Source organism: Myxocyprinus asiaticus, chromosome 13 (genome assembly GCF_019703515.2).
Source record: "Myxocyprinus asiaticus isolate MX2 ecotype Aquarium Trade chromosome 13, UBuf_Myxa_2, whole genome shotgun sequence".
Lineage (NCBI taxonomy): Eukaryota > Metazoa > Chordata > Actinopteri > Cypriniformes > Catostomidae > Myxocyprinus > Myxocyprinus asiaticus.
This window is the reverse complement of record NC_059356.1, coordinates 31,145,640-31,161,802: the sequence shown is the minus strand read 5'-3', so window position 1 is coordinate 31,161,802 and position 16,163 is coordinate 31,145,640. Positions and strand designations below refer to the sequence as shown.

The 16,163-nt window shown below is 40.6% G+C and overlaps 1 protein-coding gene across 1 annotated transcript in view; it reads left to right on the top strand.

The window, feature by feature from the left end:
- The first annotated feature begins 9,687 nt into the window (after positions 1-9,687).
- The window catches only part of LOC127449782 (voltage-dependent calcium channel gamma-2 subunit), a 108,191-nt gene continuing 101,715 nt past the window's right edge, over positions 9,688-16,163 (top strand). The window contains exon 1 of the mRNA XM_051713327.1: positions 9,688-11,411. Coding sequence (XP_051569287.1) covers positions 11,186-11,411 — 226 coding nt within the window. The 5' untranslated portion in view covers positions 9,688-11,185. The remainder of the gene's footprint in view (positions 11,412-16,163) is intronic.

The following is a 16,163-nucleotide window of genomic DNA, read 5'->3' as shown; positions in this document are numbered from 1 at the left end:
AGCTCCATGCAGGGGTGTATATTCTGGGGAGGAGTATATATACCAGGATCAGTGGAATCATGGGTAAATGCTTCACATTGCAACCCCCCAATGTTCAAGCCAAATTTATGTCCTTGGCTCCACGTGAGGCATTATAAGTTTGGACTCAAGATGGCACCGAGTATGGCTGCTGCGTTGCAAGCTCCGACACAACATAGTAATGTTTTGTTTGTTTTGTTCACAATTCTTATGTTTTTTGTCTTGGATGTTGTCTGCCTTATTGTCTATGACAGACAAACACTTTTGGACATTGGTTCAGCAATCTCACACCGTAAACCGGACTTCACATTCCTCAATGCCGACCCACTGTTTACAAACACGCAAGCGGAGCCCTTTGTCTGGGCAGCACGGCCGCGGAAACGCAGGAGGACAAGGGGAAACAGAGCCGGCGTTCTCATCAGAGTAAGACGCCGCGCAAATCGACCCCCGCTACCCACTATTCTACTGGCAAATGTTCAGTCTCTGGATAACAAGCTCTGCGAGCTGAAAGCGCGGATCTCTTTCCAGAGATACAAGGGACTGCTGCATTATCTGCCTAACAGAAACTTGGATGTCTGCGGAGATTCCAGACTCAGCCATTGAACCCACGGGGTTCTTCGTGCACCGAGCGGACAGAGCGAAAGACCTCTCAGGTAAAAGCAGAGGTGGTGGTGTATGTTTTATGATCAACAAATCCTGGTGTGATCAGAGGAACGTACATTCTATCAAGTCTTTCTGCTCTCCTGATCTGGAATTTCTTATGCTTCTGTGTCGACCATTCTGGCTACCGAGGGAATTCACAGCGGTCATTATCACTGCTGTGTACATCCCCCCACAAGCCGACACAGACCGGGCACTCAAGGAACTGTATGGGAGTATAAGTGAGCAGGAAACCGCGCACCCTGAGGCCGCGTTCATTGTGACCAGGGACTTTAATAAAGCCAGTTTAAAATCAGTCGCACCAAAATATCACCAGCACATTAGTTTCAACACACGAGGGGACCGGGTTTTGGACCATTGCTACTCTCCATTCCAGGATGGCTACAAATCCCTCCCCCACCCACCATTTGGCAAATCGGACCACTCTTCCATTCTGCTTCTGCCCGCTTACAGGCAGAAATTGAAACAGGAAGCACCCACCCTCAGAACGATCCAGTGCTGGTCGGACCAATCAGATTCTACACTACAAGACTGTTTTGATCACACGGACTGGGAGATGTTCCGGTCCACCTCTGATGACGACATCGAGCTTTACGCTGATAGCGTAATGTGTTTCATCAGAACGTGCGTAGAGGAAGTCGTTCCGACCAGAACTGTACGAATCTATCCGAATCAGAAACCTTGAATCAACACTTATGTGAGAATACTGTTTGTAGACTACAGCTCAGCATTCAACACCATAGTGCCCTCCAAGCTAGATGAGAAACTCCAGGCTCTGGGCTTAAACAGCTCGCTGTGCAGCTGGATCCTGGACTTCCTGTCAAGCAGACGCCAGGTGGTTAGAATAGGCAGCAACATTTCCTCATCACTGACCCTCAACACTGGAGCCCCACAGGGCTGTGTTCTCAGCCCACTACTGTATTCCTTGTACACACATGACTGTGTGGCAACACATAGCTCCAATGCCATCATTAAGTTTGCTGATGACACGATGGTGGTAGGTCTGATCACTGACAATGATGAAACAGCGTACAGAGAGGAGGTGCACACTCTGACACACTGGTGTCAGGAGCACAACCTCTCCCTCAACGTCAGTAAGACAAAGGAGCTTGTGGTGGACTTCAGAAGAAAAGACAGAGAACACAGTCCCATCATCATCAATGGAGCACCAGTGGAGAGAGTCAGCAGCTTCAAGTTCCTGGGTGTCCACATCACTGAGGAACTCACATGGTCCATCCACACTGAAGTCGTTGTGAAGAAGGCTCATCAGCGCCTCTTCTTCCTGAGACGGCTGAGGAAGTTTGGAATGAACCGCCACATCCTCACACGGTTCTACACCTGCACTGTGGAGTGCATCCTGACTGGCTGTATCTCCGCCTGGTACGGCAATAGCACCGCCCACAACCGCAAAGCACTGCAAAGGGTGGTGCGAACTGCCAGACACATCATCGGAGGTGAGCTTCCCTCCCTCCAGGAAATATATACAAGGCGGTGGGTGAAAAAAGCTCAGAGGATCATCAGAGACTCCAGCCACCCGAGCCATGGGCTGTTCTCACTGCTACCATCAGGTAGGCGGTATCGCAGCATCAGGACCCGCACCAGCCGACTCCATGATAGCTTCTTCCCCCAAGCAATCAGACTTTTGAACTCTTGATCTCCCACGATCAAAATACATCAGCACTGCACTTTATTACCCTTACTCTTATATCTCACACCGGACTGTCATAAATTATATTATTATTATTATATTATGTTCTCTCTTAACAACTGACTATCAACCGACAGCCTGAATGTCAATACAGTACAATACTGTACATTCTATATATATACTTTTTTATATATTTTTATTTTTTATTTTTATTGAATAATGTGTATCTATATTGTGCGTATTGTATACTGTACAGTGTATGTTATTATTTGTATACTGTTGAGTGTAATTATGTGTATAACAGATGTTTAAATTGTGTTGTGTTAATTTGATGTTATTGTAAATTGGTATATGTCTCATCATTGTCACGACTGCTATGTTGATCGGAACTGCACCCAAGAATTTCACACACCATTGCACTTGTGTATATGGCTGTGTGACAATAAAGTGATTTGATTTGATTTGATTTAAGGCATATAGATCCATGTTTACAAATAAATAATAATAAAAAACATCCCCAACACTACACCACTGCCTACCCCTGGTTGCTAATGCTAGGATATTTTTGGACTTTGTCATTGTTCAATAATGCAGTTTAATTACAAAACAAAATCAATAAAAAATAAATAAATAAATAGAAATCCCCCACTGTCTGAATGTTTGACAAGTTCAGTTAGTGATAGCTAAATGATTAGTAGTTAAATACTAATTGTTAAATCATTAGTTAAATTAAAAAAACAACAACATATGGTTCTACACCTTTAAAGAACTGCCGTTGCTCTTTACGCCAATTCATTTACGTATGTAAATTTGATATCTTACGTACAGTAATAAATGACGTCATCACGTGATTTAGCTACTTTTAGTGACATTTCAGTGAGCCTTTGGTGACTTCCCATGAGAAATAGTTGGCAACACTATCAGTATCATCTCAACCCTACCATAGCATCCACTGGACACCTGCAAGATGTGGAGCCGAGCTAAGCATAAAGAGCCATGCTGCCCATGAACAGCCATGCTCAGGATTGGCATTCCTTAAGCCAGTGCTCAAGGGGTGTTTTAACAAGCGGTTGATTAGCATGGGTCTTTTGCATGCTAACGTTGAGCTGACATTAAAGGTCCATGAGGGAAGGATGTAATGTGAGTACGTACAACAAACAACACCCTCAATTGTAGGAAATGGTTTCCTGAGTCAGTGTTTTCCATGTGTCAGTGCGGCCCAAAGCCAGCAGGAGCCACACTATTAGAGAGCTGTTTTAGCAGCAGCTTTGAAACCATACGATCGCCCCCCACTGCTCAGGGATAATGGAGATGTACTGAATTTCAGTATCACTTTAAATCCTCTGATAATAAACTCTATACACCTAAAAGTGTTAGCTGTAAACTGATAACAGGCAGAGCAGTAGCACAGCTACTATTTCACAGTAAATATACTTTGTTGGCAATGATTGATGCATTTCAGACAAATTATGGCATAATACGAATATACGTGCGATTTAAAGCTGAAGTGTGTGATTTCTGCACCACTAGCGCCTCTGAATAGAATAGAGTTCCACAGTGCCTGTCCAGTTTTTTAGCCATCTTGGTTTTGGAAGATTTTCTTCAATAGCTCTAAGCCATGAACCAAACCAACCAGCTCTGAGGTGCATCACAACATTACAAACTTTGATTTGAAATTGAAAATTAGACAAAAAACAAAGGTACAAGACTGTGTACTTATGTTACGTCTTTCATGAGGGAATGAACTACAATCAGAGACTATTTAGCAGAGACGGGACACTCCTATTAAAATGAATGGGAGAAATTGGAACTCCCAGCCAAGGAGCTCTAGCGCCCAACGGTCAACGGATGTAGAAAGGAAGTTCCACCTTACAGGTAAAAGAGCCAATCACCTTTTAGATACAGACAATCACCTGTCAATCAACTCGAGAATGCGCATGCACATTAGCTATACAAGACGGGAAAACTGTGTTTTTTAGCATGATATGAGGTAAATAAGCACAGTTTATTATACTAGTTTTGTCAGATTTTACTGCTGATTTAAAATATGCTCTTTGATCGTAATCTTGACCTTTTTTGAGATTTCAGTGTTCCCCCATTCAAGTAGATTGGAGCTGCACTGGCATGACTGGAAATAGCCACCCAGGAGCATTCCGAAGATGGCTGACAGTGGACTGACTTGCTAGAAAGACTTTGTACCACCTCATTAAAGGAATATTCTGGGTTCTAAACAAGTTAAGCTCAATCGACAGCATTTGTGGCATAATGTTCATTACCACAAAAATTCTTTAAAAAAAGAAAAAATCTGGTTTACAGTGAGGCACTTACAATGGAAGTGAACGGTGGCCAATTTTTAAACATTAAAATACACACTTTTTCAGAAGTATAGCAACAAGACAAACAATATGCATGTTAACATGATTTTAGTGTGATAAAATCAATTACTAACCTTTTCTGTGTAAAGTTATAGCCAATTTTACAACTTCATTGCCATGACAATGTAATGTCAACAAACTCTAAACCCCTAAAATGACTGTAAAACTACAATTTTATTAACTTTACAGCTCAAATAATACATGAGTTTTAACAGAACAGAATTAATATGTGCTTTTATAAAATTATAAGCTTCACATTTTTGCCTTTAAACCCTCCAAAAATTGACCCCATTCACTTTCATTGTAAGTGCCTCACTGTAATCTCGATTTTTGCTTCTTTTTTTTTTTAAGAAAAGGAGGGATGAGTCAAAACACATTTTTGTGGTAATCAACATTATGCCACAAATGCTGTTGACTGAGCTTAACTTGTATTGAACATTCGGAATATTCCTTTAAGCTTTGCAAAGAAAGAAAGAAATTTAATAATAATGGAAATATCTAAAAAATATATTGTTTTTATGTTGTTGATAAGAAGTATAGAAACAATATATTTTAAGTTTATTGCAAAATATTCAGACTTTTACATATAAGCAGTTTGAGAGTGTAGAGAGACTGACTTGATTGCGTCAATCACAGTGGCTCATGGGAGTGGGCGTTCACCTGTTGAGCTGGTTCTTCACCAGGAATTCAGCTTTTAAACATGTTGAAATAACGTGGACTGATGGCATCAGCAGGAGCATTATCCATCGATTAACAACATCAAAGCTCATAGCAGGTCTGTCTTTAAAGGTTTAAAATTTGTCATTAAAAATTTGCCTTTGGAGAAAATGGATGGGATTTTACTTCCAGTGTTGTGCAGACTCCCCGCCAGAGTGTTACTCCCAACTACCTGATTGGTCCTTATACCTAAAGCCCACCCCTAACCTTAACCATAGTAGGAACATAGTAGGGGGTCATTGGTCCCTATCTCTAAAGCCCACCCTTACACCCAGCCCTATACATAAGGATGCTAGGGAGTCAGAAATTGGCACAACACCGGAACCTGACTATTGTGCTCTATTGCAAAAATAATGACTGTTTAAACAGCTTTCCAGAATACTGCCCCAGTCTTCCATTGGTTGAACAAACAGATAGTCCCGACCCAAACCAACACGATAGGTTGAGTCAATGTAGCTGTAGGAACATGTCTACAAATGGCTTACTTACAGATGTTGCAGGGCTCGGATAAAATATTTCAAACATCTAAAGAATTATACCTATCAGCTTTAACATCTGTGTTGGTTAACATGTGGACACTACACACCCACTACACTGTAAACTGATTACCACCTCAGACACTTCTGGCCTTAAAATACCCATTCACTCATGTCTATTCAATCATTCCCTTCTGGTTCACAGTAGATCACACACTCGGGCTCAGTGGCCTGAGCCAGAACTCCTGTTTGCTCATTGTTCATTCCAGTGATCATGACACAGCTAATAGAGGCCGGATTAGTGTGCAGGAACAGAGTGGGCAAACACACAGAGACTAATGATGGAGACAAGCCAGTCTCTGTCCCATGCTCTAACACCATCTCTATCTTTGTCCCCACCATCAAACTATGCATACTATATTTCTGTATATGCTGCTTCATTTTATATCTTTACACATTAGCATCTCACCACTCACCCACATTGATAATCACAGTTTAGATTGTAATGTGGTTTTTATTTATGTGTGTTCACAAGCGAAGATGTTTTTATGCATTTTTACCTCATTCATTCCCTTCAGGTCTGAAATCACACTCTCCAATTCCCTGCTTTAGTAGATCTACTACCCTATATATCCTGTCCCCTTCCTCAGGTCTGTCAGTGCTCTCCTCATCTCTGTCGTCTGTGGCTTTGAATCTGGAGTGGGCCAGCACTGTACCAGACTTGAATTTTAAGCATGTCCTTTGGTCAGGAGAAAGGGGTGGTGGAGGGGGAAGTTAGATGGTTGCTGTGTGCATGAAACTTAAAAGGGCTCTAAATGAGGGTTGGTATACATGCAAATCCAATGAACCCTTTTTTTAATCATGACCCATTTTAACGTTTGTTTAACTAAGAATTGTGGGTTCGGCCTACTTAACCTGCTATACAAACACGCTATATTACATGGCATGCACCTACATGAGCTGTCTGCTTCATTACTCTCAAAACACTGTGCAAGAGCGGGTGTAGGGAAATGTTCCTAGGGGCCATTCAGACCAAACATGTTTTTGCGAAATGAATAGGACAAAACGCAGACATGTCTGTGCTTTAAAAGGATAGAAACCCCAAAGTGAAAATTCTCCCATAATTTACTCACCCCCATGCCATCCCAAATGTGTATGACTTTCTTTCTTCTGCTGAACATAAATGAAGATCTTTGGGAAAATATCTCAGCTCAGTTGTTCCATTCAATGCAAGTGAATGGTAGCCTGAACTTTGAAGCTCCAGAAAGCATATAAAGGCAGCATAAAAGTAATCCATAAGACTCCAGTGGTTAAATCCATGACTTCAGAAGTGATATGATAAGTGTGTGAAAAACTGATCAATATTTAAGCCATTTTTTACTGTAAATCTCCACTTTTACTTTCACATTCTTCTTATGGCTTTTCTGGCTATTCACATTATTTGTGCATATTGCCACCTACTGGGCAGGGAGGAGACTTTATAGTAAAAATGACTTAGAAATATTGCTAAGTTACGACACATGCTCTCTATTGCTGATGCCGAAAAACTAAATCATGCATTCATGACCTCAAGACTAGATTATTGTAATGCATTACTGGGAGGATGTCCAGCAAGTTCAATAAATAAACTTCAATTGGTTCAAAATGCAGCTGCCAGAGTGCTGACTAGAACCAAGAAATATGATCATATTATCCCCATTTTATCATCGTTACATTGGCTACCTGTTAAATTTTGTTTAGATTTTAAAATTCTGTTAACTACATACAAAGCTTTGAATGGTCTAGCTCCACAGTAATTAAGTGACCTTCTGACACGCTATATTCCATAACGTTCATTATGATCACAAAATTCTGGCTTGTTAATAGTTCCAAGAATATCAAAATCCACAAAAGGAGGTAGATCCTTTTCCTATTTGGCTCCTAAACTAAGGAATGGTCTTCCTAACACTGTTTGGGACACAGACACACTCACTGAGTTTAAGTCTAGACTAAAGTCTCATCTATTTAGCCAGGCAAACACCTAATTTATCCATAAACTCACAATTAGGCTGCTTTAGTTAGGTCTGCCGGAACCAGAAACATTTATCATGATCTATAACTCTGCCAAAATTTTAATGCCATCTTCTCTAATATTATTCTATTTGTTTCCATGTGTCAACCTCGAGATTCATATAGCCGGCCAGATCCAGCTCCGTACCTGCTTTGTGTCTCTGAGTGATGATGACTAAATGCAACTGGTGCCAGCCAGACATCACTTCAGTCTTTTACAATGGACTTCAGAGGATGAACTGATGCCAGCTCCAACTGTAAGATATCGGATACTTCATATGCAACTGCCTGAACCTTGGATTTAGGATAGACCTCACCGAAATTACCGGCCAGGTTCAACTGCGATGCACCTCACTGATCTCTGCCTGTATCACTTTTGTCTATTGATGGACTACACTCTTGAAATGGCATACATAGACTATGAATTAATTGCCAACAAAAGCCTTCATCAGCCAACTAACAAAGGACAATGCATCAATGTGAACTTCTGCAGTTAATCCAGGATGGACTTCAAAGACATTAGTCATTAATCTTACAGTTCAAATGAACTAAAAAATATTTTTTTAAACACTGGACCTTAACACTTAATTAGTTTACTAATCTTAAACCATGACTTGCACTGCATATAAATAACTAATATTAGCATTATATTCATGCTGTTTAGCCAGAGGGGAACTTGCCCCCACAGAGAGCCTGGTTTTTCCCAAGGTTATCTTTCTCCATTAAACAACATCTTATGGAGTTTTGTGTTCCTTGCCACAGTCACCTTCAGCTTGCTCACAGGTGTTCTATATACAATTATTATTTCATTATTTAATTTCTATACACAATTTACAAACATATTTAATCAAACTACACAATGATGACTCTAAGACTTTATAGATATTACAGTTTCATTTTTTATAATGCATGATTTTCTGTAAAGCTGCTTTGAAATTATGTGCATTGTGAAAAGCGCTATACAAATAAAAATGACGACTTACATATTTATCTGTTTCTCACCCACACCTATCATATCGCTTCAGAAGACATTGATTAAACCACTAGAGTTGTATGGATTACTTTTATGCTGACTTTATGTGCTTTTTGGAGCTTCAAAGTTCTGCCCACCATTCACTTCCATTGTGAGGACCAACAGAGCAGAAATATTATTTTAAAAATCTTAGTTTGTGTTCTGCAGAAGACAGAAAGTCATACTGGTATAGCAAGAGGGTTAGTAAATGATAAGATCATTTTAATTTTTGGGTGAACTATCCCTTTCATTTGAAAGGGCGGAACGGTCAAGACGAAAGGGCTTATAATAACCTAAAAGTAGGTTGCATTAAAATAAAAATTCCAAGCAGCCCGAGCAGTCGAGCCTTAATTCAGCCTTGTCTCATCAGTGAGCAATCGTCGATTAAAACCCCATTACATTTATGTCAGAAGGGACGTTTGTATCCATACGGTAACCTATGTTTTGCTCCATCCAAACTAGAGTGTTTTAACTGCAAGCACTGTCACGGCTTTGAGGTGTTCAAATCTCCAACCTGTACCCCTCTATCATGCAGCGGCCTTTTTCCGTCGCCGCACATCCCTTCTCTGGTTGTATAATTCTCTCTCTCTCTCTCTCACACACACACACACACACACACACACACTCGCGCACCCGCTCTCACACTAACTCTCTCTCTCACTCTCTGGCTCTCCCTTTTTCTCTTTCTCTTTCTCTCTCTCCCTCTTTTCGAGCCACAGCACGCCTGCCTCCATCCCTCTCCAAAATCTTCACTAGCACACAAGCAAAGGGGAGAGAGAGAACCAGACCCGCATCCTTCGTTCCCAGCACATCGCGTTCCTCATCTCAGGTCTTTTTTTCCTTTACATGGCTCAAGGGCTCTGCACGCGGGACGGTACTGGTTCCAGTTCTGGGTGCGACAAAGCCAACGCGGATTTGGATAAGCGAGCATCAGTGACGGGCGTAGAATACAGCAATTCCGGCGCCTCCGCCTTCTCGGTCTCCTCTAGCCGGCTCTATGACGAGTAATGGTCGGCTCGTTCTGCTGGATGCTCCCTGCTCCAACCGGATCGTCGACGGTACCCTATTCAACAGTATATTGCCATTTTCGGAAGAAACCTTCAAAGAGCTAGGAGATACATATGGAAACTGGGGATCAGAATTTTAGGAAAAAGGATATACAGTAGTTCTTTCTTTTATTCCATTTCCGTCATTTATGTTTATGAATTTACTTTGTTCTCGATGAATTTTCTCATTCCATCGTTGACTTGATTTGTCAAATCGATGGTACATAGCGGCGGCCGCATATTTAGATTAATATCCGTCTTTTTCTGGACATTCTTTTCTTTGATTTTGAACTGGACTATCCTGGCCATCCATCCATATAGCCTATCGTTTCTGCTCCAATATAAATAGAGCTTTCCCTGTCCTTTAATTTCTCTCTCCGTCTTTCCCTTCTGATTAGAATAGACTAGGGTTTGCTTAGCGATAATAAGAGAGGACGGCGTGTTTTTTAAGCAATTTGCAGCTACGTAGGTCAACAGTTGTTGTAACACATCGAATTTTTTAGATATATTCAGATTCGCCTTCCATTACTCCATCAACTCTCCACCCATTTAACGCCAGTCATTTTCATCTGAATTGCACATTCTTCCCAAGGCTGTGTATATCCTCATTTTCTAACAAATCAAAATATACAAACTACCGGCTATTTGTGCGCCAAAATTGTCATAATTAAAACCAAGTATTGGTCGAAACCCCTGTCAGATTGCTTGCGACATTGGCTTAAGATCATATTCACTTGTCGCCAAATAAACACGACTATTGCTTTTTCGTTTGAATTGCATGCTTAGGCCGTCATTAAAGGCCTTGGCAATTAATTGCTATATTATCTTTGATTCAGCGTGAATGAAAGTTTCAGCTGTAGCAGTAGCTGCTGCATATCTTACCTCGTTCTAAAAAGGAAGCGACAAACGTTATAAGAGCGTGAAATCATTCTGTTAAAACAGCATTACATTAGCAGGGAAAGCGGGCGAAATATTGCCGTTCCTCTCCAAAAATTAGCCTGAAAGGCTCACCTGTTTCTTCCCTAATCGGTTCTCACCCAAACGCAACCATAAGGTTCCTACCGCATCCACCCCCTTCCCCCTCCTTTCGCTCAAATATATCCCATTTTTTTAGTTTGGTTTGGTCTCGTAAATTTTCAAATATTTATTTCCTATACATCAAGAGGAAAGGGGGTCCCCCTTTCATGGAATGCGGAAACATGGGCGTGTTTGACCGCGGAGTTCAGATGTTATTGACAACGGTGGGCGCGTTCGCTGCCTTCAGTCTCATGACCATCGCGGTGGGCACGGACTACTGGCTGTACTCGCGCGGCGTGTGTAAGATCAAGTCCAACAACGAGAACGAGACCAGCAAGAAGAACGAAGAGGTGATGACCCATTCGGGACTGTGGAGGACATGCTGCTTGGAAGGTAAGACCAGTGCATGCTGCTGCTGCTGTCATTTCCTATACTTTCCACCCTTTCATCGACGGCAGATGACGTTTAGTGGCCCCCCATTTTCATTAGAGGGTCCATCTCAGCATGTGCACACGTGTTCCTGTCAGTTGTTACAGAAATATATCGGCCCCCCTTCTCTAAGGCCTGTCCTAAAGTGTGCTGCTATGTGGTAATGATGTTTTAGCGGCTCCATATTCAGCACCACGGACAGCGACAGCAATGCGCATTACTACAGACCGATGTATATAATTCAACAGGTTTTCTAATTTTATCTTTGACACAGTGCTGTCCCACGCTTTTGTTGTGTTATCAATGTTGTGGATATGAAAGCAGATAAATGCACAGATTATGGGCACACCTCTGGGACTATCACTGGGTAGTACCTGGGGAAATCTCCACACAAATAAACCATGCACTCTGTAACTCAGGTCAACATACGCAGACTGTTGATTTCCTGTCATGCTCCAGTGGATGCACTGATGGCTGACTTTGGCATAGCAATGTCACCTTGTGAGGTTACAGAGCATAATAAATGCTCTTCATTCTCACTAGGGCACAGAGGAGTCAGAGAGGATTGCCTGGGTCTCTGTGTACTGCACCAGGTTACACATCCTTTACTGCTTCTAAACAACAGCCATGCATCCTCTGCTCAGTGGAAAAACTCTATAGACCCATTTTTAGAATTATTTCAAAAAATGTAGGCTGCTGATTTGAATATGCAAAGACAAAATATAATGTATGTATGCTGACCGAGTTACCATTAGTGAAAAAACAGCAGGGATACTGATCTTGATCGTGATTGAGAAGGCATAAGCTTCCTTGGCCACTGTATCATGGCCATATGTTGACTAAGTTTAAGATGAGTGACTTTGGCCACATCTGCAAACATGGCCTCAACATCTGCTTTAAGTTTGCCTGTCAGTTTTTCCGTAAGGTTTGTCCGCCAAATGACCCTAAAGGCTCAAGGCTTGCAAACCCTGTCTTTACGTTACATTTGAAAACACCAAGATAAAGGCGCCTTCAGAGTGAACAAACCAGCAAGTGGGAACTGATCAAATATTTCCTAATAGCTTCTGTGCTTCTTTTTATAATATTGCTTGCATCATTGTCACTGGCTCTAGAATTCAAAATTCTACATGACATCTACATTCATTTCAGCTCTCAGATGTTTGAAAGGCCACCATTACACAGATATTTAAGTTGTAATGTTGAATTTAGGCACTGAGGTAAAATCCTTGGAATACAAATTCAAATGGCATACTGTTTGATTATGTTTAGCTAATAAAGTGAGAGATACAGAGTTACCATGTTCATGGATAACCTGGAAATAATTTTTAAATTGTGCTTTTCTGTAAAAATGTAATTTAAAAAAACATTTTGTTAGGTAACTTAAAGCTTCTTGAGGTAACAAATAAATGAATTGGTTTTATTCAAGTCAAAAATGTAATTTAATCTGACTAAATCAATGTGACAAATTAGGTTACACCAATAAAAGTTATGAGTTAGATCAAGTAGATGATCCTTGAGGTAAATATTGCAGGTTACCCCTTTTTTCAGTGTACCATGTAAAAAAAATACCTAGTCACAAAGCTTTAGTACACCATACACTTAGATTGTTGATTACACTCAGCTTATTAGCAAAATTAGGTGTAGTCCATGAAAAGTCTTAATTTAAAGATGATTTTGCCACTTAAATGCAGAACCGTATTCACAGATTCACACTCAGACTATGACAAAAGCAATTAGCTGAAACAGCAAAATAACACTTACTGTATCCTTCAACCCACACTGTTCTATCCATCAACCATGGACCGCCTCTCAGTGCCAGTCTTGCACTTCCGTCTCATCTAGACCATGTGTAAGAAGTCCAGGATGTAAATCTCAGTAGCCAGTCCAGAAGATGAATTGCTGGGGAGGAATAGATTTACAGCATGCAGGTGGGCAAGAGTGATAGTGTAATCTATCCCTGGAGTGTTCCAAACTGATGAGAGAGAGGAAACACCCTCACTGGACTGTCCTCAGCAATATTACCAATGTTTCCGATATTTAACATCTACTCTTACACCCACCCACACAGAAATACACTATAGACAGATTCAGAGTATTACACCTACCTAAAGACTTATACTGTATATAATGTGCATCACTGTAAAAAGTGGTAACCTGCAGTTGTTACCTTAAAATGTCATTTCTACTTTATCAGATCTTTAAAAATTAGTTTTCTTAGTGTAACTTACTGTATTCATATTAATTTAGTCATATGAAACAACATTTTTGACCAGTTAATTTAGAGGTTATCACATGAAACACATTTTTTAGGTTACATTGTGAGCTACTTTACACCAGTACCCTCCTGTCTGACAGAAAAGAGGAAAATAAGATAGTATTTTCCTATTGGTGTCAGTTAATTTGGAGAGCATTACAGTAAATACATGTCTTTACTCGGTGTACTTGTTTAGCTGCTTTGATAGACTGCTCTGTGTGAGTTTGGGTGGTTTACAAGGACATTTTTTTAGGTTACAAACTGGTAATTACAAGGGTATTATACTATAAATGTTGGTTGTGAGGACACTGGTTATGTGTCCCCATAATTCAAATCACTTTAAAAAACATACTAAACAATGTTTTGAAAATGTAAAAATGCAGAAGGTTTTTTTATGAGGGTTAGGTTTAGGGGTAAGGTTTGGGTTAGGGGATGGAATCTATAGTTCATACAGTATAAAAATCATTATGTCTATGGAAAGTCCTCATAAGGATAGCCGCACCAACATCTCTCTGCGGGTGTGTGTATGTGTGTGTGTGTGTGTGTGCGTGTGTGTGTGTGTGTGTGTTCGTCAGGTGGATTCTACAAACAACAAACTGTTTGTACATTTTGTGTCAGTGTGTGATAGAGAGTCTTAAAAATATTGGGGATTTTGCAGACAAAAGAAAACTGGGATGAAAAGAGCATTAGGAGAGAAATATGCTATGACATTACATTGCCATATACTGTATGAATCCAGGATATGGGTTTAACAGGAGATGAAGCTATATTAAGGATGACATTCTTTCATTGCTTTTAAAATTTGGTATTGATTATGGAGGTTTACACTTGTTCTGACCAGTCTGCTTTGAGCAATATTGCAAAACTCATTCAGGCCAGCAGCTGCTTCTTAACTGCTAATCTTGTAGCTGGGTCATGTATTTGTCCACTCTCCAAACTTGTACTTTATATTTGACAGTTGCTTTCAATACATTTGAATGTATTACTGGTATCAGCACAATTTATTTTGTTCTAAATGAACTTACAGAGTCCCCAAAAAGCAGTGGCAGACTGGCCCTTGGGAGAAGTGCGACTTTTCCCGGTGGGCCGGCCGCGAAATGGGTCCGCATGGGCTGCCGCGTTATGCAGAACATGCCACAAAACGGCGCCGTGATATGTGGAAGGGGGCAGCGATATGCAGAAAAGGACAGCAACCCCCCCACCCCCAACAACTTTTGGGCCAGTTTCTATGTAAAATCCCAGGCCGAATTTTCTTCCCAGTCCGCCCCTGCCAAAAAGTATTTTGAAACTTAAGCATTCACACTTAATATGTACAAATGTCATTAGATAAAGAAATGTCTTTAGATTTTTTATTTTTATTTTTTTTTTTTATTTGAATTAAAGAAATGTCAAACAAAAGTGCCATTTATTTTAAAGAATGATAGAACAAGCACAAAAAGGTCTACCATAATTTGTTTGCATATGCCACTTGGTTTAATGTTTTCTTCTCTTTATTTTTATTTCATATATTGTTATCACTTTGTTTTGTTATCACCTTTCAGTGAGAGATGACAGCATGTTAAGGTCTAATTCGGAACACTTGCAGAGCCATTACAGTGCCAAGGAGGATTAGCGTGTGTTCCTATGTGTGTGGAACCAGTCATGAATTGCAACTAAGCATTACATTGCAACTATATAAGTTGGCAATGAACCTTATAAAAATACACAAGCATGCACTGTGGTACATTGCCATGATAGAAAAAAAGCTGGTAAATGGTGGGCCATCCGATTTTGGTGCAGCCATTACGGTTGTGAGTCAGACCCAGGTGTACTCCAAAGGGGTCACTGGAGAAATACAGGTAATCTGCATTATTTATCTTCATTAGACTTACAATGGATGTAAGATTATAGCAAAACGGGAACAGTGCCGCATAGCAAAGCACAGTGACAAAGGAGGCGCCGTTACAGTATGTTCCTCGTATTCTCCTGCGCTTCCCACAACGTATCATTCCGAATCTTTATGACAGCAACTTTCCCAAGAAGACTGATCATTCTCCTGAATGCTTTGAGTTGCTGTGAATATTTTGTGGACCATGGGGGGTTGTAGCTAATGAATAGACTTCCTGTTCTTTGTTTTCCATTCGCATGCAGCCGAACTGTGTGTCTGAAAAAAAACCTGTGCCGTTTCAGCGGGAGGGGTGAAAATATTCTTGCCTTTTTCTCACTTCTTGCAAGTTCATACTCACAAATCGGCTCTTTTTAAGTAAGTTTGTGAGGTCTCATACCCAGGGTTCATCCAGGTTGACTGAAGTACAGTGTGGCCGCAGTGCAGCTGTGTGCTGGTATTTGTCAATTGCATCAAGGGAGTAATAACATGCTTTGCAATCAAAATGTTTGGTCATGTAAGGGTTTTCAGTAAAAATATCTAAACATCATTGCAAGATAAATTCACTTGAGAAGCAACATTGTATAATAATAAGACT